This window comes from Aethalodelphis obliquidens, unplaced genomic scaffold, assembly GCF_003676395.1.
Source record: "Aethalodelphis obliquidens isolate GAN/ISIS:26980383/991018 unplaced genomic scaffold, ASM367639v1 scaffold1, whole genome shotgun sequence".
NCBI classification, from domain to species: Eukaryota; Metazoa; Chordata; class Mammalia; order Artiodactyla; family Delphinidae; genus Aethalodelphis; species Aethalodelphis obliquidens.
Genome location: NW_020837945.1, coordinates 12,434,321 through 12,458,503, shown reverse-complemented (window position 1 = coordinate 12,458,503; position 24,183 = coordinate 12,434,321). Strand labels below are relative to the sequence as shown.

The window sequence follows — 24,183 nt, the reverse complement described above, 5'->3', positions numbered from 1 at the left end:
TTCCTGAGAAAACACCCAGGCCGCCAGTGCTCCTCCGAGCCCGAGGCCCTGCTCAGCTCAGCCAGCCAGCTTGAGACGCAGGGATCGGGAGCCTGTATGAGTTTGCCGGGGCTGCTGTAACAAATGACCACTAACTTGAGTGACTGAAAACAACAGAAATACATTCTCTCAGAGTTCCAGAGGCCCGAAGGCTGAGATCAAGGCGTCCGGAGGGCCGTGCTGTCTCTGAAGTTTCTAAGGAAGAGTCTTTCCTCGCCTCTTCCAGCTCCTGGTGGCTCCCAGCAATCCTTGGTGTTCTTGGCTTGTAGAAACATGGCTGTCTGCCTCTGTGTCTCTTCTCTTCTCATCAGGACATAGGTCATACAGGATTAAGGGCCTTTCTTACTCCAGTCTGACCTCATCTTAACTAATTATGTCTGCAACGACCCTATGTCCAAATAAGGTCACATTCTGAGGTTCTGGGTGAACATGAATTTGGGGGGATGGGACACTCTTCGACCCACCCCACCATCCTCCCCTTCCCTTCCCTTCAGAGAAGGCCCTTATCCCATGCAGGGGGCCTGCCTTGCTTTCTTCTCCAGGACTGAGGCAGGCCCAGGAGTGGTTTCCTAAAATAAAACGGCATCCTCTCACCCCAGGAAGGCCTGGCCCAGCTAGTGGGAGATCAGAGAACCCGAGTCTCCCCCAGGACAGGCATCTACATGCCCAAGGGACACCTACTCGCATTTTTTTCCTGCTTTATAGAGATGCTTTGGGACTTCATGGCTCCTGGCCCGTCCTTTAGTGCTTCCTGGAGGGAAGGAGCCCTTGGAGGCTTGCAACGTGCCATTCCAGACCAAGGTTTCAGGCCCACATGGAAAAACGAGCATCCGGTCCCTCCGCCCCAGCTCCGGGCCTGTCTGGTGTCCTGTCCAGGCAGCAGCTGAGGAGGCCCCGCCCACACCTTCCTCACTGACCAGCTCCTCCGTCCGGGGAGCCGAGGTCCTCCTGCCCCCAAATCCATGAAGGAGTGGTGAACTCCTGGGCCTCTTGTAACCCGGCTGCATATTTTCTAGGTTACCTAACCAAACTCCTGCAAAACCACACCGCCTATGCCTGTGATGGGGACCATCTGGATCTGCACTGCCCTCGGCATTCGACGATAAGTGTCCAATCGGCATTTTATGGGCAAGATTACCAAACATGTAGCACGCAGCAACCTGCCTCTCAGAGAGAAGACAGCTTAACCTGTGTGGCGCCCACCACACTGCAGGTATTGCCTTTCACAGATGGTTTAAGATGACGAAATGGGTTTCTCTCTCCCTCTCTGTCTCTCTCTCTGTGTATATACTTGTGATCCTATAGTGTACTCAAAGCAAACCCGCTCCATGAAATCTCAATGTAGGCAAATCACGCATTTTGCAGGCGAGCTAGTCTTTGCTTCTCAAAAGGATTCTTTACCAAACGAGTCTAAATAGAATTCCTGCTTATTGGAGAGCTCCCTTAATACACTTGCAGAATGAAGTTATTCATAGGCACACTCCTCCCTGCAATAAAGTATCGTCATGTTGGGCTTTAACCTCCAGGCCTACGTTGCCTATCAGTACCCCGGGAAAGAGGAAAGGCTGTGCATTCTTTAGTGGAAACCACAAGGCAGACATCAGAAGTCATGATCAAATTCTTAGAGAATGCACTCAAGGAAGAGGAACATCACTAATTATCTTTTTTTTTTTTTATGGTTTGCTTCTCCAGTTGTAGATAATCATGTTATTCTTGTTTGGAGGTATTTTGGGCAGTTTCTGCTGGTTCGTCCTTGATGGTACCAGGAATTAGGGGTGGGGGGTGGCTGACTCATTCTTTTTTCAGTCGGCATTGGGGAAATATGTGGTCTACGGGGAGGTCAAAACTAATATAGCAATGATGATTCTAGACTATTCTGGCTTTCAATTATCCAAACAACCTCTGTTCTGCTCTCCCAGGCCCCTCAACATTTATAACTAGTTAGCTAAGATTATGGAGTCACTTGGCCTTGGGTTTTTTTAATGCCTCCAAAGTTCCCTGTGAGTCCATTGGAGTCACGGTGGTGAGAGCAGATAGGTGGCAAATTAGATGTCAGCTTGATTTTGTCAGTTGTGGGAAATGTGGGTGATGGTAAATTTCCTAGGCGGACTGAGGAGACATGGAATTAGCTGTAATGCCGTGCAGCTCTCCCTAAGGCCGGAAGAGGAAAAGCAAACATAAAATGATCATGTAAGGATTTTTCTATTTTGTCTACTATGTATTACTTCCAAGCTAAGCATTGTAGTACCCGGGTGGTCATGTGATTGGTAAAGACACCAACTGAGGAGCCATAAGAATGTGTTTGAATGAATCCCCTGGTTTCCACACCCTGAGGAGACACAACGTGTGTCTTCTGGAGACAAGAAGTTCCTTTACTTGTGTGCCCCACCCTGCCCCCAATCCTTCCCTGTACCTTGAGAATGTTCCCTTTCCTCCCCCCAACACTCTTGCCCACCTATCCCGGGTACCCAGGCTTTCTGCTGCCCTCCTAGGGACATAAAAAGAACGTGGCTGGTGCCACCAGGGCGGCAGCGCCTGCTTTGTGAACGTATGAACTCCTGGCGTCCTGCGGTTCCAAAACACGGGCACCTCGCCCTCCAACACGGGCGCCTGCCTCTGCCGGGCATCCCCGAGGGAAGAGGATGTTGCCATAACCGGGCAGACAAGTCAGAATTTGTGAACACAATTCTGATGCTGTGCGGAGGGTTTGTTTGCCAGAAACATCCCCGCGTGCTAGGAGATCCTTTACTTTGTCTTTTAACCTGTGTTTGGGAGCTGAGGCAAGGTGCTTCCTCAGGGGGCAGTTGCTTAACGTAGGAGAGAACAGGTTGATGTCCACACAGGAGCACCTCACCTGATCTAGCCCACGACTGAATGGCTATAGGAAGTCCCCTCTCTGCAACTTCCAGCTGTAATACAGTTTGGAAAGAGCTCTGCCCTTGGGTCCCATTCCATGGCTGTAACACGAAGAGCCATCCAAGGGCTGAGTTATTTCGCGATACCCTCGGCCGTGGAATATGCACCATCATCTGGGGGTCCTTGGGGTTTCCCTGGGCATTTTTCCTGATTTTACGCACATCCACGGGGCGCCTGAGGTGACGGGGGGATACCTGGTAGGGCCAGCATCCTTCATGGAGATATTCCATGAGCCACTATGAGAACATGGCGACTCAGACAGGCTCGTGAATCTGCAGTTCAGTCCAATAGTAATAAGTAGATTCTTGGGAACATTTTTACTGTACTTGGTGTGGACGACCTCTGTGTTTGTCGTCGGCAGGGCCTGATCCGTTTGGGAGCCGGAAGGGCAGCAGCGTGACGCTGGCCCATCTGCGACCCAGTACTGGGTGTTCCCCAAGCTTCCGCAGAGCAGACTCACAAAGGTGTGATCTGCCTGGAAAAGGTCGGGAGAGATTTGAAGGAAAGCTTTTTTTAAAATTTATTTTTATAAAGGAAAAATTTTAAGCCAAATACTCAACAGAAAGCCTGCATATTCCACCCAGAAAATTGCTCCACCAGGAAACGTGGGTCCCACGTCCTTGAGGTTAGCGAGGGTGGGAATCAGCTTTTTTTTTTTTTTTTAACCTCTTTATTGGGGTATAATTGCTTTACAATGGTGTGTTAGTTTCTGCTTTATAACAAAGTGAATCAGTTATACATATACGTATGTTCCCATATCTCTTCCCTCTTGCGTCTCCCTCCCTCCCCCACTCCCTATCCCACCCCTCTATGTGATCTCCCTGACCGAGCTGATCTCCCTGTGCTATGCGGCTGCTTCCCACTAGCTATCTACCTTACGTTTGGTAGTGTATATATGTCCATGCCTCTCTCTCGCTTTGTCACAGCTTACCCTTCCCCCTCCCCATATCCTCAAGTCCATTCTCTAGTAGGTCTATGGCTTTATTCCTGTCTTGCCCCTAGGTTCTTCATGACCTTTTTTTTTTTTTCTTAGATTCCATATATATGTGTTAGCATACGGTATTTGTTTTTCTCTTTCTGACTTACTTCACTCTGTATGACAGACTCTAGGAGGAATCAGGCTCCCTGACTTCAGACTATACTACAAAGCTATAGTAATCAAGACAGTATGGTACTGGCACAAAAACAGAAATATAGATCAATGGAACAGGATAGAAAGCCCAGAATTAAATCCACGCACATATGGTCACCTTATCTTTGATAAAGGAGGCAAGAATATACAGTGGAGAAGAGACAGCCTCTTCAAGAAGTGGTGCTGGGAAAACTGGACAGGTACATGTAAAAGTATGAGATTAGAACACTCCTTAATGCCATACACAAAAATAAGCTCAAAATGGATTAAAGACCTAAATGTAAGGCCAGAAACTATCAAACTCTTAGAGGAGAACATAGACAGAACACTCTATGACATAAATCACAGCAAGATCCCTTTTGACCCGCCTCCTAGGGAATCAGCTTTTTAATTTTCATTAGTTGGCCTGTGTTTGGGTTGGGGTCTCCAAGGCATCCCCCAGATGCTGAGCTCCCCTGTGGCCAGCGTCAGGTGTTTCTAAGGATAAGGAGCTGTGATTACGGTTCCCGCTCCCCATAGCCCTCTGTCAGCTTTAAAACCAGGGATCCCTCCCAGAAGGGGGCCTCCGAGTCCCCTCCAGTCCACACTCCGCGGTGCCCTGATTTTGCTGCCGTCCCTGAGACCCTCCATGATGCAGCGCTCTCGCCAAAGCTGTCCGCAGTGGTGCCAGGTGAGCCGAATAGGAGCTGGTTTTCTGAGGGAGGCCTGGCACTCTTGGAGCAGGTTTCGTTTGGGGGAGACATGGGGAGACAGGCAGCCGACCTGGTCAGCCGCGTGCGGGTGCTTCCATCTTAGACACAGCTGGTACCAGCGAGAAGGTTTTAAAACGGGAGCCCCAGGCCAGGCAGGCAGGTGCCCTTCCTCCTGAGAGCCCAGAGCAGCCCAGGTGTGGAGTCTCGCAGACACTGTGTGTGGTTCTCAAGCCTATCCCTTTTCTACCCCCTCATTTTAGAAGGTGCTGGACGAATGCCAGAACCAGCGGACCTGCCACCTCCTGGTCAATAGCCGTGTTTTTGGACCTGACCTTTGTCCAGGAAGCAGTAAATACCTCCTGGTCTCCTTTAAATGCCAACCTAGTAAGTAACTTGCGAGGGGCACAGCACGCGCAGGGGGTGGGTTCCCTGACGACAATGCTCCGCCAGCTGACGTTCGTCCAGCTTTGAAACTCTTGTTTATAGGAATGTCGGGGCCCCATCCCACCTGGTGTTTTAGTTTGTGTGTATTTGTGTGCGTGTTGTGTGCGCACGCGCACCGATCTGTGTGAATTCTTGCAAATCCCTGAATTTTAAAAAATCCTTCCTAATATGTAAAACTTGGTTGTACTGATGCTAAAGATGCCAGGTGACGAGAGACTGCAATGGCTTTTCCCCAACATAAGGAGCTGCTTCTCCTTTTCAGAGGAAGGCTTGTTATGAGGCTCCCCCTCCCCCGGCTGCAGGGCAACTTATTTTTCTGAGGAGGCTGGTGGCACAGCTGCCAGCTGAGCCCCAGATTCCAGATCTTTACAGATTGGCTTCTTCCCACTTTCACCTTCAGCGGGGGCTCCTGAAGCAGCATGTTTGCTAAGGAGAAAGAAAGAGGAAGAGGACTTGGCGGGAGCAAGCTCTTCTATTCGGATTCTTGCACTTCTCTCCACTAACTTGCGCCATTTCTAACGCACACCATACGCGTGGAACGGTCTCAGGCGCACGTCTTCAGAGAAAGCCCTGGGTGCTTTGGCAAATATCCAGGCTTCCGTCTCAAATCCTTTCCTTGCTGGGACCCAGATACCTTAGAACGGCCCTATGGCTCAGCGCCCCTACTCTGCGTCCAAACATACACTCAAACTCACTCATACTCACACGTGCACCCATGTACACACTATCACACACTCACAATGCACACACTATCACACACTCACAATGCACACGCTATCACACACGATGCACACACCTGGACTCACACGTATACACTATCACACCCATACACACTATTGTACACATATGCACTGTCACACATGTAGTCATACCACATATGCACACTCACTCACTAGTACACACAATCACAAGCTCTCACAAGCAGGCCCAAAGTTTGCAGAACAGCCGAAACTCCCCTGCTCCCCACCCAGGGATTCTCACCAACTCCTGCCCTACCTCACAGACTCAGGAAAATCACTTCTAGATGCCCACGTTTTTAGTAGCATCCTCCCTCTGCTGAATCTCAAAAAATGACCACACCCCCTAGGGCTTCCCTGGTGGCGCAGTGGTTGAGAGTCCGCCTGCCAATGCAGGGGACACGGGTTCGTGCCCCGGTCCGGGAAGATCCCACATGCCGCGGAGCGGCTGGGCCCTTGAGCCATGGCTGCTGGGCCTGCACGTCTGCAACGGGAGACCACAACAGGGAGAGGCCTGCGTACCGCAAAAACAAACAAACAATGACCATGCCCTTGACCATGCCCTGGCCATGGTTTTGGCCACGCCCTTGGCCTCACCCTTGACTGTCTTAGCTTTCCCTTCTTTTTCTCTTCTGCCCATTTATTGTGATATTCTCTCACATTTTCTATATGTTGGAAATAGTTCATAATAAAAAGTTGGACAGGACCAGCCTTTAGAAGAAGTGAAAAGACCCTCATGAAATTGGCAGGACCCTGGATAAGCCAGTGCTGGGCCTCAGCCTGGTTTCTCCAGGGGGCAGTTAGGTCTGTTTGCTAATTTCATTTCCTCAGACACTTATTAAGCAACTGCTGTGCACAGGTGTGGGCCACGTTTTGGTTATGAAGAGAACTCGTATCTCACAGAGGATTCCTGGATGGTGGTTCTGTCTTGGGTGATTTCCAATGTCCCTTCATAAAGCGAGCATTTATTGAGATCTTCACATAGCCAGCTGCTTCTCATTCTTTAGATTCTAGGCCAAAGACCTCCTTTCTCCAGAGGGACCTTCTCTGTCCAAAAAAATATCTAAAGAAGACCCGTGCGCCCTTGGTACTGAGCAAGAGGCTCCCAGGAGGAATTGACCTCGGCAGGAACTCAGGGAAGGCTTTCCCGGCAGATGGTGACAACCTTCTGGGGTAGAGGCAGGGCACAGAAAGCTGAGTCCTTACAGAGGCCTGTGGCAGGGGTGGCACAGGGTGGTGCGGGGGCCGGAAGGAGCAAACGGAGCCCTAGGCAGAGAGCTGGAGCGTGATCCAGGGCCCTGATGGCCAGGGAAGTGGGTGGAGTCTTCCTGTAGGGCAGCATTGAAGCAGGGAGGCTACTCGGCTGGGGTGGTAGAGGCCCCTCTGGCTGCCCTGTGTGTAACAGATTTGAGGGGCAGAGCCCTTGCATCTTAGTCTGTTTGAATTGCTACAACAAAATGCCATAATTTAAGTGGCTTATAATCAACAGAAATTCATTTCTGTCAGTTCTGGAGTGCTGGGAAGGCCAGGATCAAGGTGCAGATCTGGTACCTGCTGAGGACCTGCTTCCTCATAGGCGGCTGTCCTTTTTGCTCTAACCACACGGCGGAGGGGCGAGGAATCTCTCTGGGGTCTCGTGTACCAGAGCACGGATCCCATTCATGGGGGCTGCGCACTCATGACCTCATCACCTCCCAAAAGCCCCACCTCCTGTTACCATCACGTGGGCATCAGGATTTCAGCATATGAATTGTACGAGGACACAAACACCCAGACCAGAGCCCCTGGGCTTCGCTGGTGGTGCAGTGGTTAAGAATCCGCCTGCCAATACAGGGGACATGGGTTCGAGCCCTGGTCCGGGAAGATCCCACATGCTGTGGAGCAACTAAGCCCATGCGCCACAACTACTGAGCCTGTGCTCTAGAGCCCACGAGCCACAACTACTGAAGCCTGCGCTCTAGAGCCCGCGAGCCACAACTACTGAGCCCGCGTGCCACAACTACTGAGCCCGCGTGCCACAACTACTGAGCCCACGTGCCACAACTACTGAGCCCGCGAGCCACAACTACTGTGCCTGTGAACCTAGAACCCACCGCAATGAGAAGCCCGCGCACCACAACAAAGAGTAGCCCCCACTCACTACGACTAGAGAAAGCCTGCGCACAACAACGAAGACCCAATGCAGCCAAAAATAAATAAATAAAAGAAACCAGAGCCCCTCGTGTGACCTGGACATTGGGGGCCTAAAGCGCTGCCGTTTAGGTGGCGGCACCTATTGCTGCTATGAAGTAGGGGTGGAAGTGAGGTCCCCGCACCCTCCTGTCTCTTTTTCTGCAACCCTGTCACCTCCTGAGGCTCTTCTCCATGGCCCCAGTTCCAGCCCCTGCATAACACTCTAATAGTCCAAGGGCCCCATGGCTGCACTCAGGTGCGCATGGAGCCGGCTGTTACCGTGAGAGCCAATTATTCCCATCTCTTCCCAGCCGTGCCTGTGTGCAGTGAAATCTGCCCTGATGGAAGTTCTTACACCGGGGAAATTGGCTAAGGCTACAAATCAGGGCTTACTTGTATGTTTGTTTTTTGGAGAGTATCTTACCAACAGTCCTCACTAGAATCTTCTTTTCCCCGATCGTGTGCCATGCTTCACTTCCTCCCTAAATATCATCCCTTCAGAGAATTTTGGTTCCAGTGAGTCTTTGAATTTAGGGTTCATGTTCCTGTCTGCTGTGGAGCTGCTGTGTGACCTTGGGCAGTGGAGGGAAACTTTCTGAGGCACCATAACTCAATTATAAAATGAAGATAAAGCACCCTCTACCTAGGGCTGTTGTAAAGACTAAAATTACAGTGCTGTACGTAAAATGCTTAGCACAGCGCCTGTAATGGACTTGAGCTCAGCGATTGGTAGCTATTATTCCAAGAGGCAGATTAAAGTAATTCTTGCTAAAGATGTGAATGACTGAAAGGCAGTGATATACCAATGGCTGGGGATGCAGGGGGGTGCGGTCTGCCCTGAGTGCAGGCAATAGCAGGGTGCACTGTCTGCTGAGAATTTAAAAACACAACAGAAGAGACCAAGTATCTGTCTGCATGTTAACATTGCCATGCACTGGCAGTCATAAATAATGTCAATAATATGTTCCCATCATGGCAGATCACTCCACGTGCCCATCTTTGAAAGGCCACTGCTGATATGCAGATGTGTCTATGCATTGTTTTTTGTTTGTTCGTTTGTTTTTATAAACTTATTTATTTTTGGCTGCTTTGGGTCTTCGCTGCTGTGCACGCGGGCTTTCTCTAGTTGCGGCGAGCGGGGGCTACTCTTCGTTGCGGTGCGCGGACTTCTCATTGCGGTGGCTTCTCTTGTTGCGGAGCATGGGCTCTAGAGCACAGGCTCAGTAGTTGTGGCACAGGGGCTTAATTGTACCGCGGCATGTGGGATCTTCCCAGATCAGGGCTCGAACCTGTGTCCCCTGTGTTGGCAGGCGGATTCTTAACCGCTGCGTTACCTGGGAAGTCCATATGCATTGTTAGAGAGGAATGCATCGCACACAAAGACCTCTAATTAGGCGAGAGCATTTGTTGCTGTTGTCCTTTAAGCAGAGTCGTGGTTCTACCTCTACCCAGGCTCCTGGGTCAATCATCCGAACCCACAGAGATGTTGGCAACCCGTTTCTGGAAGGCCGCCCACACGCTAACCCAGCTCTAACCCAAATTCTAGTTCTCTAAGAAAAGCAGCAATTATGTTAATGGTCCCATTGTTTTTAGAACCCAGACATGTCACTCTTAGGTGACAATGAATTAGTACACCCCCAAGGAACCAAAGGACTCAACATCATACAGCGCTAACCTCCAAGCACATAATGTGACGCTCCCAGGCCCCTCCATTCCAGGAGATGATTTGCCCATATTCTGGGGACAGAAATCACTGGAGGCCTTACATGGGAGTGTCATGTTACTCTGGGTGAGTTTGGCTGGTACCGAGGCTGGAAGCTTTCATGAACGTGTCTCAATAAATCAGAGAGATGGGGGCTACTAAATGCGTTTCATGACATGCCTTAAAAAAGCTCATCTAATTTTTTTTAAATTCTGATAAAAAAAGAAAGAAACCATTCCTGTTGAAAAGTTTCCGGATTACAGAGATAAGGCTTGCTTTCTGTCCTGTGTTCTCCCTTCTCCTTCTTGGCAAGCTCTGCCAATGGAAGGCAGTTCACCAAAAATTCTTAGCATTTTTGGTATTCTTCTAGTTGGAAGGGTACTTGAGCTCTTTTGGTGTGTCTCCTAGGCCCTCTGTTCTGCGTCAAAGGCCGTTGCTCACGCTGGACCTTTGAAGTCAGGCAATATTTCGGAGTTGGTGGGATTTAGTGTTTACTCATCAAAAGCACTGAAAAACTCATACCAGTGCGGATATGACTCACCGAAATCGAACCCTCCAATGTCAAGGTCAGACACAGTGTTCTTTTTATTTAGAAAAAGGAAACAAAACTTTTCTTGGCTCTAAGTTTAAACTGTTATATTAAGATTCCAGTGAGTGGGTAAAGGGCCTCCTAGACATTTGCTTGGTCATCACCTGACTTCTCCCTCCTCTGATGGGTCCTCAACTATGTTCACATACTAAAGAGAATGATGAGCATCTGTGAGGATTCTGTGAGCATCTGTAACCTGGTTTCTGCTCTGCACCTTTCATTCATGAATCTTCCCATCATCATGTTTTAAAGAACCATTGCCCAAGTTTTCCAGCGCCAGAGCTGATGGTAATCTTGAGATCCTAAAATGTTTCCTTCAAGCAGTTCAAAAATTTGGCCTCACTGCTACGTCTCTGTTTTCAGGAGAGAGGCATGGGAATTTACAAGTTACCGAAAGGTGGCATTTCTATTAGGAAATCATTTTCTTTCATGTTTTAAGTTTGGGACTTAAGCATCGGTGATTCCAGGATGTGAAGGTCCCACCGGCCACCGTTGCGCTGTTGTCTACTGCTCACGCCGCCTTCTGCAGGGAATTTCAGATTGGTTTGATCACAACCCCGAGTGAGAAAAACATTTTACATTTTGGCCCTACATAACAGACACTCAACTGAAAAAATCTTTTATAAACTACTGTTTATCCTTACTTTGCGTGATGCACTTTGATGTTTTCTGAACTATTCTTTATTTTTTAAAATTTTAATCACAACTTAGCAAATTAATTTCGTGACCTATTAATGGGCCTCAAATGACAATTGGAAAACTTTGGTTTCAGGGGATCAGGCTATACCTCCCATCCAGGAAAGAAAAGTGGAACAAAAACATGAATGGGAGAGAGAAGTGAAAGACAGGTTGACTGTGAGGGTGATGGAGGGTGTGGGCTAGTTTTCCTTTCTGTTTCTTCCCGTCCTAGGCAGCCCGTGACACCCTGAGCAGCTCGTGGAACTTAGCTCTCGTTTGCTGTTGACACCAATGCTTGTCTGGCTGAAAGATGTGCCTCAAAGTAGAAAAAACTAGGACTGGGGTGATAGAGTGGGGCTAGCATTTTTTCATGATTTTTCTTATACAAACGTTTGGGTGAGGGAGGGAGAGAACCCCACATGCAAAGAAATGATCACGGTCCCCTTTATGTTTTGCTTTGCTTTTATCTTGCAAGGTGTAAAATAAGTGGGAGGCTAGGGAAAGACATTATAACATGTAAGAGACAAAAGTTCAAAAGTTAGCAGCCAGTATCTATGAATCACTCCTACAAGTGATTTCTAAAGATCTGAAACACAACATGCAAAGGATGTAAAGAGGGGGCTCACGGAAGGGCTGCTTGGAGTAGTAAATTCCCTGATACATTTAAAGGTCCTAGAACAAGGCCTAAGTTCAGAGAAGGTGTAAACATCAGCTATTGTTATTTTTAAAATATCTTTGTTGAGGTGTAATTTACATAGCAAAACATTCGCCCATTTTAACTGTACAATTCAATGATTTTTAGTAGATGTACTGAGTTGTGCAGCCGCAACAGTCCAGCAATAGAACATTTCCATCATCTGAAACTATTTCCTTGCGTCCATTTGCCATTGTCACTTCGTGTCCCCAGCTCTCAGCCTCAGAAGACCCCTAATCTTCATTCTGTCTCTAGAGGTTTGCCTTTTCTGGATAGCTCACAGACATAGAATCATACGTTAGGCAGTCTATTGTGTCTGCAGTGTTAACTATTATTACTTTAAAAAATCAAATCATTAGTAAAACATTTTAGTCAATTGAATGGTTTTTGGGGACACTCTTTTAAAAAAAACCAACGAACTATATCTTCTCCAGGGCGCATGTATAATTCACCTCTGTATGACGTTGCAAAGGGAAGTTTCACTGTGGTGCACGGAATAAACAAATAAACTTTTCCTGAATTCTTTGGGAACAGACTATAAGCTGGAATCGTCCTCTCCTAGGACCCACGCCAGCCCAAGGGCCCGTTTTCCTGGATCACCAGACTTGGGGCCAACTCTTCACACCTCTTCAAAGAGGGATTCTTTTTTTTTTTTTTCAATATTCTTTTTCATATTCTTTTGCATTCTGGTTTATTACATGATATTGAATATAGTTCCCTGTGCTCTACAGTAGGACCTTGTTGTTTCAAAGAGCGATCCTTCACAGACACTGTGCCTTGCTTTTTTTCCTTTCCTAGACAAGGACATAATTTACTTTCCTATCATTTCTCTTTCTCTTTGTAAATACACAAACGGAATACTAGAACGTTACGAAGTTGGGTGGTGTGGTTTAGCTGGACTCTCTCCTGAACTTAATCTTCCATCAGGTGATTCCTGGTCTTTACCTGTGTGAGTCCCAGTATGGCATTTGAGAAGAGGCTCCCTTCGATTAAGGAACGTGGGACCTCAAGTGGGGAGAGAGAGAAACTCCCTTTATGGCCTGGCCCAGGACCTGGCCCAGGGAGCCCTGCTGTCTTCACCCTGGCATCTCTCCTCCTCCGTTTGGTCCTTAGGGTAATTCCTGGGTCTTTGCACTTGTTGACCCTCTTTCTGCAGAGGATTTTGCAGGGTCAGAGAGCCCATGGCAGGCAGGACCATCCCGACTCTCCCCTTCCTGGGGTGCAGCCCCCCGGGGGATGGGACCTGGCCGGGGCGTGGGCAGTGCTTTCTGATTCCTTCTGAGGAAGCTGATGGTGCCACCTGTTTTTGTTTCTGCTTCAGATGAGTTAAAAAACAAAACTGTGTGTGAAGACCACGAGCTGAAACTGCACTGCCACGAGTCCAAGTTTCTCAACATCTACTCAGCGACCTATGGCAGGAAGACCCAGGAGAGGGACGTCTGCTCCTCGGAAGCCACGTGGCTCCCCCCCTTTGGTATGTGTCTTTATGTGGCTGTTGTCAGGGTGCTGTCGGAGGAGATTAGCGCTCCGGTCCCTAAGGAAGGAGGCCACGCGCTGGCTGGTACCTGGACTAGAGGGAAAGTCAAGGGCAGGAGGAAACCACCCGCCAGGGTCCTGTCTCCCTCTGCCCCACATTCTGGAATCCGTCTGTTGTTCAGTTAGTCTACACCGAGTATTTACTGAGCACCTGCTGTATGCAGGGCCTGTTGTAAGCATGGGGGAGTCATCAGCGACCAGCACAGAGTCTCCCTGGAGCTGACCTTCCAGCAGTGGATGAGGAGGCAATGAGAAAGCAGATAATAAACGAGCTAATGTGTCGCACTTCCGGTGCACATAGGCATTAAAGGGAAAAGCACATGAGGGAGGGAGGGAGGGAGGGAAGGCCGGAGAGCACGCGGAGGGTGCTGCAGGGAGGCGCAGTGCTGTGGACTGATGGGTGTGCTGAGCAGAGACTCGGAGGGTCAGAGCCTGCAGGTCCTGGGGACGGCGTCCAGGCGGGGAGAAGAGCCCATGCTAAGGCCCTGAGGCTATGTTCAGGGTGGAGAAGAGCTCAGTGGGTCATTCTTAGAAGTCCGCAGTTTGGAGCTAAGATGATGGCCCGACACACCTGAGAGCTCCACCCTTCAAAGTCACCCTCTATTATTATTAGGGTTCTCCAGAGAAATGGAACCAATAGGAGATAGGTGGATAGATAGATAGATAGATGATAGGTAGATTGATAGATAATTGATAGATAGATAGATAGATGATAGGTAGATTGATAGATAATAGATAGATAGATAGATAGATAGACTGATTTTAAAGAATTGGCTCACACATTTGTGGAGATTGGCAAGTTTGAAACCTGCAGGGCAGGCTGGCAGTCTGAAAACTCAGGTAAGAGTTGATGTTCAGTCTTGAGTTTGAATTCCGCAGGACAGCAGGCTGGAAACCCTGGCAGAAGTTCTATGTTGCGGCCTAGAGAAGAACTCCCTTTTCAGATGACCCCAGTCTTTGCTCTTAAGGCCTTCCATGGATTGGTTGAGGTCCACCCACGTTATGGAGGGTGATCTGCGTTACTCAAAGTCTGCTGATTGACTGTTAGTCATATCTTTTTTTTAAAATTGAAGTATAGTTGATTTACAATGTTTCAGGTGTACAGCAAAGTGATTCAGTTATACATGTATATGTGTGTGTGTGTGTGTGTGTGTATTCTTTTTCAAATTCTTTTCCATTATAGGGTATTACAAGATATTGAATAGTTCCCTGTGCTATACAGTAGGTCTTTGATGTTTGTCTATTTTATATATAGTAGTGTGTATCTGTTAATCGCAAGCTCCTAATTTATCCCTCCCCCCCTTTCCCCTTTAGTAACCATAAGTTTATTTTCTATGTCTAATGTTAGTCATATCTTAAAAATACCTTCCCAATAACATCTAGACTGGTGTCTGACCAAACCACTGGGCACTGTAGCCTAGGCAAAACGACACATGAAATTAACCATCACACGCCCCAATCTGTGGTGGTGAAACGGCCTCAGCTCCACCCGCCGTGTTACCAGAGAGAACAGACCAATTGTGAAACGGCCCAAGAAGTTGCACTTTATTCATCAAACCTGAAATGAGCTCCTTAATGTGTTAAATTGCTGCAATCGATTCCTGGATCACATGTGAAATTAAACATTAATTTAAAAAAGAAGTTTATACATAACTAAAATCTTGGATCTGAAAAAAAAAAAAAAAAAGAAGAATGTAAAGTGACCTAGCTACACAGGCACACTCTTAGGCAAGGCTGGAGAGAGAACCAAAAAGCAATTCACAAGGAACACGTGTCACACGTGTCTCCGAGGCCCCTCGCCCAGCGTCCAGGGAAGGTAGAAGGTCGTCTGAAGGACAGCCGAGGCAGACAGCAGAAGCAGGCCGAAGTGGGCATCCGGCCGCGTTTAATTAGCTCCCGTCTTAACAGGCTTGCCTGCCACGTGGGCAGAGAGACCCTTGTGAGGGTGTCTCCTGCTGTCTGTGCGTAGTGCCCGGTGCTCCAGCAAGTGACTTGTGAGTTTGGAAACTCCATTCTCCCTCCCATATAACATCTCCCCGTGTTCACAATGTCTCCACCCCCTTCTCCCTTGTTCCTGCTGCTGCGTTAGGTCAAAGGACCATTGCCTGGTCATCGCAGGAGTCCCCCTGTCCTAGGCATGGCTTTCTCCCCTGGGTGGCCAGAGGTACCTTCTAAAAGGCAAATCTGCCCTCCTGAACATCCTGCAGGGGCTCCCTGTATCATCTGGTTTGCTTAGCTGGACAAGGCACCCTTGGTGATCTGATCTCTTTCGACAGAAAGCGACTCCACTTCTTAATATCAGTGTGGGACATCCCATTTCTCGGGCTCACTGAGTCTAGCTTAGCCATGTGTGTTTTGGGAGACAGCAATAAGTAACATCTATCTCAGGAGTTCTTTTGAGCAGAAGGTGGTCAGCCAGGTAGGTAGATCTGTGTGCAGGCTGAATGACTGACGTTCCGTACGTCACTGCCTTAGGTTCCTGGGAGGTTGGATGGGAGTTGGGTTTACAGGGAAAAGTCATCAGCCAAAGAAAACGTTAGCAGACCCCGTGGTTAAAAGACAGGTTTCCATAGAGAGTTCAGGGAATCCTCAGGTCAGCTGTGAATAAGCCTTGTTGACTCAGGAAAGGGCTGTGAATGGGAGACTGTGCCCCTTGCTTGGCTGTTCAGTTATTAAATCCTGAGCCCTGGCCAAGTCACATGGCAAAAACAGCCTGCCAGGGCTTCTCTGGTGGCGCAGTGGTTGAGAGTCCGCCTGCCGATGCAGGGGATGCGGGTTCGTGCCCCGGTCCGGGAGGATCCCGCGTGCCGCGGAGCGGCTGGGCCCGTGAGCCATGGCCGCTGAGCCTGCGCGTCCGGAGCCTGTGCTCTGCAGCGGGAGAGGCCACGGCAGTGAGAGGCTCGCGTACTGCAAAAAAATAAATAAATAAACAGCCTGCCCATCCCTCTCCCCCTTCCCACCCTCCGCTCGCAGTTGTGTGCTTCTGCCCATGGCCCCTTGAGTGCCCGTGAGGGTGAGGGTCAAGCTCTTCACTGCATTCATGAACCGCCACCCAAATGCCAGAGATCCGCTGGCCCCAGGCTCTGCAGTGCGAAGGGGTCCAAGGGAAACGAAAGGGTCCTTGCGGGTCCCCCTTCCGCTCACTGTCTCGGGTCCCCCTTCATCTCACCATCTCGTGTGCCCTTCACCTCACCGTCTCGGGTCCCCGTTCATCTTGTCCCACAGCCTTACGTGGAGGCCTTTGGTTTCACCTTTCGGGTTAGCACTTAAGGGCAGAACCGTGCATGTGTGCAGAAATATGGACCCCTGGCTGCCTGTGCTGGTGAAGTTTCTTGATCTAACTGAAGGCTAAGAAATACTCCACTTCTTGGAGCAGGTAAACTGTACGTAAGGGTTTTAAACTGAATTTGGCGTGTTCGCCCCACAAAAATCATCAGTTTTCCCTCTGATATAAACACACTTTAATATCACCCACTTTAAAAAGCACCCTCTTTTGACCCCCTGTCTCCCATCCACTGCGTCTGCAAGTCCTGTGGACTCTCCCCGTACCCAGTATCCAGACTGTTTGCTCCCAGCCCACTCAGGGCTTCTCTCACCTGGACCATCTGGGCTGCCTCTTGACTGGTCTCCGGCCTCGCTTCTTGATTCCACACCCTCCCTGAGCCCCTTCTTCACTTAGCAGTCAGAGGGATTTTATTTAAATCAAATCAGATCACATCCCCCCACCCCACTTAAAGCCCTTCACTCTGTCTACTGTAGAATAAACCCAGTCTCCCAGCTGTGGTGCGCCTCTCTCTCTCCTTCCTTCACTACCTCTGGAGCACTCCACACTCCTTCATGCCCCAGGGCCTTTGCACAAGCTCTTCCTCTGGCCTGGAATCTCACCCCACATCTTTGCATGGCCAGCTCCGTCTCGTCATTCGGGAATCAACTCAGATGTCATTTCAGAGAGGTTCTCCGAGGCAGCCTGCCAGCACGGCACCTTGTCCCTGCCATCCCACTCGAGCTGTCCCCATTTGATTGTCTTCATAACGTGGAAATAGTCACTTATGTGCATATGGTCTCTCTCACCTGGAGAAGGCCAGCACTGCAGAGGATATGCCTCTTTTTTCCTGTGGAATTCCCAGCAAGCAGAGCAGAGCCTGGCACAGAGCAGGTGCCCGTGTGAATCTCGAGCCCTGTGAATGAGTCAGAGCCCCCCTTCCTAAGTGAGGCACCCACACTGGCCTCCGGCGGGTGGATGGTTGCCGGCCTGGAATGTGGGCCTGGTGTTGTCACAGCTTCCAACCTCTCATGAGATGCTGGGAATCTGAATTTTTTTTTTAATGTGAAATTTTCCAACTTTTAAAACACCGTGCAAGCCAAACAAAACATGCCTACGGGCCACATCCGGTCCATGGGCCACCGGTGTGTGATCTCTGCTCTCAGTTCTAAGTTATTACTGCAGCTGGGCCTCAGCGCTTCGAAGAAGGAGAAAGGGCTGTTTATTTTTAACCCCGGAACCTGGTATGAACTTGGGAGGATGGTTGCCTAAAGGCCAAGTGGTCGGGTCTCACCTTGGGCCTCTGAAAGGGGATGTGTGTGCTTTTCCTCTTGCATATAAGCTAAAGTCTGGTGCAGCCCCACAAGCTCAGGGTCTGGGTACCCAGGGCAGCCCCGCATACTCGGTCAGAAAGCAGGGCGGAGCGGGGCGTTAGCACGCAGATACCCAGCGAGAGCATTTCCACTTCCTTCTAAAAGATAATTGTTGTGATGATCGTTGTTCTGCACAAGCACCGTCATTGTATTGAACAGAAATAAGAGAAAGATTCAGCCACAGATTTTTCCCATCAAATGAAAAGATTTTTCTTTTCAGGATCTCTTCCAAGTCCTGGTGTATGATGAGCAGAGAACAACTTTTACATAATGGCAATTCTGAAGTAGATACATTTGAGTTCTGCTTTGAAATTTAACTTTATGTCACGGGTGGTTTTCCACATGACCAGTGAATTCCTGACAAAGTCAATCACTCTCTTGTTAAAGGGATACAATATATACTTTACTTACCCATTCCCTGGTGGCTGTTTCATTGCTTTTTTTTTTTTAATTAATTGATTTATTTTTTGGCTGCATTGGGTCATCGTTGCTACATGAGGGCTTTCTCTAGTTGCGGAGAACAGGGGCTACTCTTCATTGGGGTGTGAGGGCTTCTCGTTGCGGTGGCTTCTCTTGTTGCGGAGCACGGGCTCTAGAGCGCAGGCTCAGTAGTTGTGGCGCTCGGGCTTAGTTGCTCCGCGGCATGTGGGATCTTCTCTGACCAGGGCTCGAACCCGTGTCCCCTGCATTGGCAGGCGGACTCTTAACCACTGCGCCACCAGGGAAGTCCCTATTTCATTGTTTCTGATTTTTAAATATCATAAACAATGTGTAAGGAACCTGTGCTTGTAGCTTTTTCTTTCCTCTGGTTTATTTCCTTGGGATAAATTCCCAGAAGTTTTATTCCAAAGGAGGGCATGGGCATGTTTACAGTTCTTCCCATGTACCACCAGAGGTCTTTCCAAAACCTTTTCATACCAGTTTATGTGCATAAACAGTGACGTAGAACTGTGGGTTTCCCTGCAATTTTTGCAGCATTCTGTATGATTTTTCTTCATGTTTCCAAGTTAATAGGTATATAGTGGCCTTTCTGTATATTTTTTATTTGCTTTTCTTTGTTTATGAATGACCTTGAACCTTTCCCCTTGTGTTTGTGGTTATTGCATTTGTGCTTTGCACACACTGTGTCTCTAGCCTTTGTCCTTTTGTTGTTGTTGAGATCTTTATTTTTTCCATTAATTTTTGTGAGCTCAAGACAGAGTAAAGATATGAACCCTTTATACATTTTTTTCTGCTGGACGTTTCCCATGCCACGGTATATTTTTTTCTGAACTAGTAGTCCGGGTTTGCTATATAGGGCTGGTTGCGTCTGTGTACTTCGTACATAGGATAAGTTCAAAGGGAATGGGTTGAGTGGTGGTGGAGAGGGGGACGCCCCTGGTGGGAGTCGGGCAGGTACATGTGGTCCCCAAATCATGGTGTGACGGCATCATGTTCCCACAAGCATCCTCAGGGCTGCCCAAGGCCTGGCTGTCAGTACCTCCCATAGCGGAACCCAAGCTTCTGCTGGACATCCCCAAGGATATGAGGGGACTCATGCTGTCCTCGGCAAGGCCTCCGGGTCTGGGCTGGGAGGAGGGCGGACAGAACCTCCACGCTCTATGGGTGATACTCTAAGCTGGTCCCATCTGGAATGTATCAGGGCAGGCGCAGCCACGGTGAGGCACTGGTCACACACCACACCCTGGCCTTGAACAGGGCTTCCCAGTCTTCCCACGTCATCACACACAGAAAATTATATTTGCATGGCACAGAGAGGTAAAGGGAGGCACTGCCCATACCCAAAATCAAGAGTCCAAGGGAAGCCTGGAGGCCTGACGAGATACATTCAGTGTACCTGTGTGCATTCGCTGGTTTTGTTTTTTTTGTAATTTATTTATTTTTGGCTGCGTTGGGTCTTCGTTGCTGCATGCAGGCTTTCTCTAGTTGCGGCCAGTGGGGGGCTACTCTTCATTGCAGTGCATGTGCTTCTTATTGTGGTGGCTTCTCTTGTTGTGGAGCGTGGGCTCTAGGTGCACAGGCTTCAGTAGTTGTGGCACGTGGGCTCAGTAGTTGTGGCTCGCGGGCTCTAGAGCACAGGCTCAGTAGTTGTGGCGCACGGGCTTAGTTGCTCCGCGGCATGTGCGATCTTCCCGGACCAGGGCTCGAACCCGTGTCCCCTGCATTGGCAGGTGGATTCTTATCCACTGCGCCACCAGAGAAGTCCCTGCATTCACTGTTGAAGTTGGGAAGCTCTGCCTTGAAGATGCGCTTGGCTCAGGACGCAAAGGTTACTGATGCTGGGCTTGTCTTCAAGGCCCTTGGACTTTAACCATCTCCTCAAGGTCCTCCCAACTATGCCCACTTCCCAGTCCCAAAGCTACTTCTGTAGTTTTAGGATTTTCTTTCCCCAGCAATGTGTATTTGTTTTCTTTTTTTTAAATTTTTTTAAATTGAAGTATAGTTGATTTACAATGTTGTGCCAGTCTCTGCTGTACAGCAAAGTGACTCAGTTATGCACATGTAGACATTCTTTTTTATATTCTTTTTTTTTTTTTGCGGTACGCAGGCCTCTCACTGTTGTGGCCTCTCCCGTTGCGGAGCACAGGCTCCGGACGCGCAGGCTCAGTGGCCATGGCTCACGGGCCCAGCCGCTCCGCAGCATGTGGGATCTTCCCTGACCGGGGCACGAACCCATGTCCCCTGCATCGGCAGGCGGACTCTCAACCACTGCGCCACCAGGGAAACCCCTCTTTTTTATATTCTTTTCCATTATGGTTTATCACAGAATATACTTTTGTGTACTATACAGTAGGACCTTGTTGTTTACCCATTCTAAATGTAATAGTTTGCATCTACTGTATTTGTTTTCTATTGCAGAGTAATGAAATATTCCCAAATTTAATGGCTTAAAACAAAAATGAACATTTATTACCACACCGTTTCTGTGGGGCAGGGATTCTGGGGTACCCTAGTTGGGAAGTTCTTGCTTAGGGCCTCATGGTGTCTCATGGTTGCAGCTGGCATGTCGGCTCGGGCTGCAGTCATCTGAGGGCTGGACTTCCAAGGTGACTCACTCATATGGCGGGCAAGTTGGTGCAGGTTGTTGGTGGGAGACCTTGGTTCTCCCCACATAGGTCTCGAGCGTCCTTGAGACATGACAGCTGGCTTCTCCCAAAGCCCAAGATGCAGAAGAGCAAATGGAAGCCACACACCGTCACCTCCACCCAACTCTATGGGTCTCACAGACCAGCTGATTCTTTGAGGGAGGAGGCTACACAAGGGTGTGAATTCCAGGAGGTTGAGACCATTGGGGGCCATCTTGAAGGCTGCTACGGGCTGAACTGTGTTCTCGTAAAATTCCCGTGTTGACATCCTAACCTCCAGTACCTCAGAATTGTGACTGTCTGGGAAGATGGGGCCTTTAAAGAGGTGACTAAGTTAAACCGAGGTCATATGGGAGGGCCTTAATCCAACGTGACTGCCTATAAGAAGGGGAGATCAGGACACGGACACACACAGAGGGAAGACCGTGTGAGGACGCAGGGAGAGGTCAGCCATTTGCAAGCTAAGGAGAGAAACCTCAGAAGGAGCCAACCCTCCTGACATCTTGGACTTCCGGCCTCCAGAACCAAGAGGAAACAAAATTCTGTTGTTTAAGCCACCCAGTTTGTGGTACTCATTACCACGGCCCTATAAACTACTACAAAGGCTGACTGACCGTCACAGCTGTCAAAAAGCGACATTATACCGTCACACAGGTTCAAACACAGGTAGATCTGGTGTCCCTTCTTGAGGGTGGTGACCCAAAATTTCTGAAAGATCTTAAAGCAAGTCAGACCCCTCAGCACTTATGGCTCTTTTTGGGACTTCCCTGGAGGCCCAGTGGTTAAGACTCCCCGTGCTTCCAATGCAGGGGGCGTGGGTTCAATCCCTGGTCGGAGAACCAAGATCCCACATGCCGCGCGGCATGGCCAAAAAATTTGAAAAAAAAAAAAACAAAAAAAAACCCCGAAAACGTACAGCTCCTCTAGTGGAAGAGAAACTGAAAGAAAGGTATGGAAGTGACTGATCCGCGTTGATTCCAGAGAAACACCAGTGAAGCAGCATCCTAACACAGGAAGGACTGAACCTTCCCACAGACCCGGGCGTGAACTTAGGAAAGCAGGCCTCCAGAAAGTTCCCTTCGCTGGGCCTCCACTATGGGACGTCATTTCCTGCTGCAGCTACATTTTCTGGGTGGGCTCCAGGGACTCTATTTCCTTAAGAAGTGAATGAGAAAAACGACACAATGGACGTCAAAGGCTGGGCTAAGGCCGCCCCAAGGCCAAGTGTGGGCAGGCCTGGACTTTTCAGCCAAAGATCAAGGTGCCAGGGATTCCCACTGCCAAGAAAGTCTCTTAAGAGCAACCAGCCTAATTATCTGAATAAACACAGGTTGTAAAGAGCGATTAACTTCAGTTTCTGTTAAACAGTAGCCTCCCCCCACTCCAAAAAAAAGTTGAATATCTTGTTATCACATGTATTGGGGTGGAGGGTAGTTTGCCAGGCAGAGAGGTGCAAACAGAATCAGCCTGGGAGGGAAATAACCACTTTAAAAAAAGAATCCTGCCAATGGTTCAGAGCTCAGCATCAACAAGGAAATGGTCAGACCCGAAGTGGACCTGAATTACCTTGGGCCTCTTCCTAAAAACACACTGTGGCTTCTTTCCTTCTCACCAAGATAAATTCTTTCACTCCCAGGGTAGCTATGAGTGCAGAAGCCTGCCTCTGTAAATCACGCTGGTCACAAGACCTCCTGGGTGCAAGAGGATTGTCGTCTTATAGATGGGAGTCTCTTCCCCCCGCCCTTCCTCTGTTAGCCTTAAAGAATATGGTCAGGCACATGTCCTAAGAAAATATAAAGGTTCCAGGGCTCTTATATCATCTGGCAAGAGCATGAATTGGTACAACTCTTCTGGGTAATGGGTTGGCAGTGTGTATCAAAAACTTTAACATTTTGAATACCCTCTGACAAAGCAGTCTACTTCCAAGAATTAGAAACTATCATGCCTGTGTCCAAATGTTTATCTCTAAGGATGTTTCACATAGAATTCTTTATAGCATTAAACCATGGAACTCATCAGAATGTCTGCCAGTAGGGTATTGTAAATAGAGCCGATACATCCATAAAGTGAGAATCTCTACACCTCTTTAAAATGATGCTTATGTTAAAATTTTCACAAATATATTAATAAATGAGAAAAAATAGCATACAGAGTAATATGTACATGATCCCATTGAAGGGGAAGGACATTTAAACATAGGAAAGTGACTACAAGGATGTTCTTTAAAGGTTAACCTTTTTTTTCCTATTAGTGGGATTTCCTGGGGATTTTTATTTTCCTGGTTTAGGCATATTTGTGATTTTCAAGTTTTCAACTACAAACATGTTTTTATTTTGAAACAGAAAAAAATAATAGTTTACAGACAAAAACAATAATAGTTATTATAGGACTTCTAAGAATAACTTCGTAATTCATACGGTTACTTCTTCCCAGTGTAGGTGGCTTATACAGAAATCATACAGTGCATTCTCAAATCTTTTGAGATTTAAGATTTCTTTTTTTCAACTGATACATGTGCTCAGAGAAGAACCTGTGCGTCCACAAAGCAATGAAAAATAATAATAAAAATAAACTGCAAGGGACTGGGGAGAGATAAATTAAGAGTTTGGGATTAACAGATACACACTACTATATATAAAGTAAGTAAACAAGGACCTACTGTATAGCACAGGGAACTATACTCAATATCTTGTATTATAATAACCGATAATGGAAAACAATCTGAAAAAGAATATATATGTATATATGTATAACTGAATCACTTTGCTATACACTTGAAACTAACACAACATTGTAAATTAATCATACTTCAATAAACAACTTTTTAAATAAACTGGAAGAAAATTCAAAGGATACATTTTTACTCCTAGGTAAACTTTTCATGGCTTCTGGGGCAAACTGGGTTATACAAAAGAATAGTTTATCATTACATTTGCAGAAAAATTTACATTTCTGAAAATAATCGCCCCAGAGACCCTCGTATTCAAAAGCTGTCTTCTATCCAGACATGAATTTTATTTTTCTTTTTAAGAAAGTTCATTTTGTACGCTTTCATTTCAAAGCAATGTAAACTCAAAAACTTGGAAAGTATCTTAAAATCGATAGGGGAAAAAAAAAAACTTTCCCATCAG

At 48.0% G+C, this 24,183-nt stretch overlaps 1 protein-coding gene across 4 annotated transcripts in view; it reads left to right on the top strand.

Annotated features, from left to right (window-relative positions):
- EVA1C (eva-1 homolog C) overlaps positions 1–24,183 on the top strand; it is an 84,604-nt gene that overhangs the window by 35,315 nt on the left and 25,106 nt on the right. For 3 of the 4 annotated variants that reach the window (XM_027101279.1, XM_027101278.1, XM_027101283.1), the window contains exons 2-4: positions 1,056–1,252; positions 5,040–5,163; positions 13,117–13,269. In XM_027101279.1, the coding sequence (XP_026957080.1) occupies positions 1,056–1,252; positions 5,040–5,163; positions 13,117–13,269 (474 nt within the window). The remainder of the gene's footprint in view (positions 1–1,055; positions 1,253–5,039; positions 5,164–13,116; positions 13,270–24,183) is intronic. The other variant, XM_027101289.1, reaches the window with a different exon arrangement.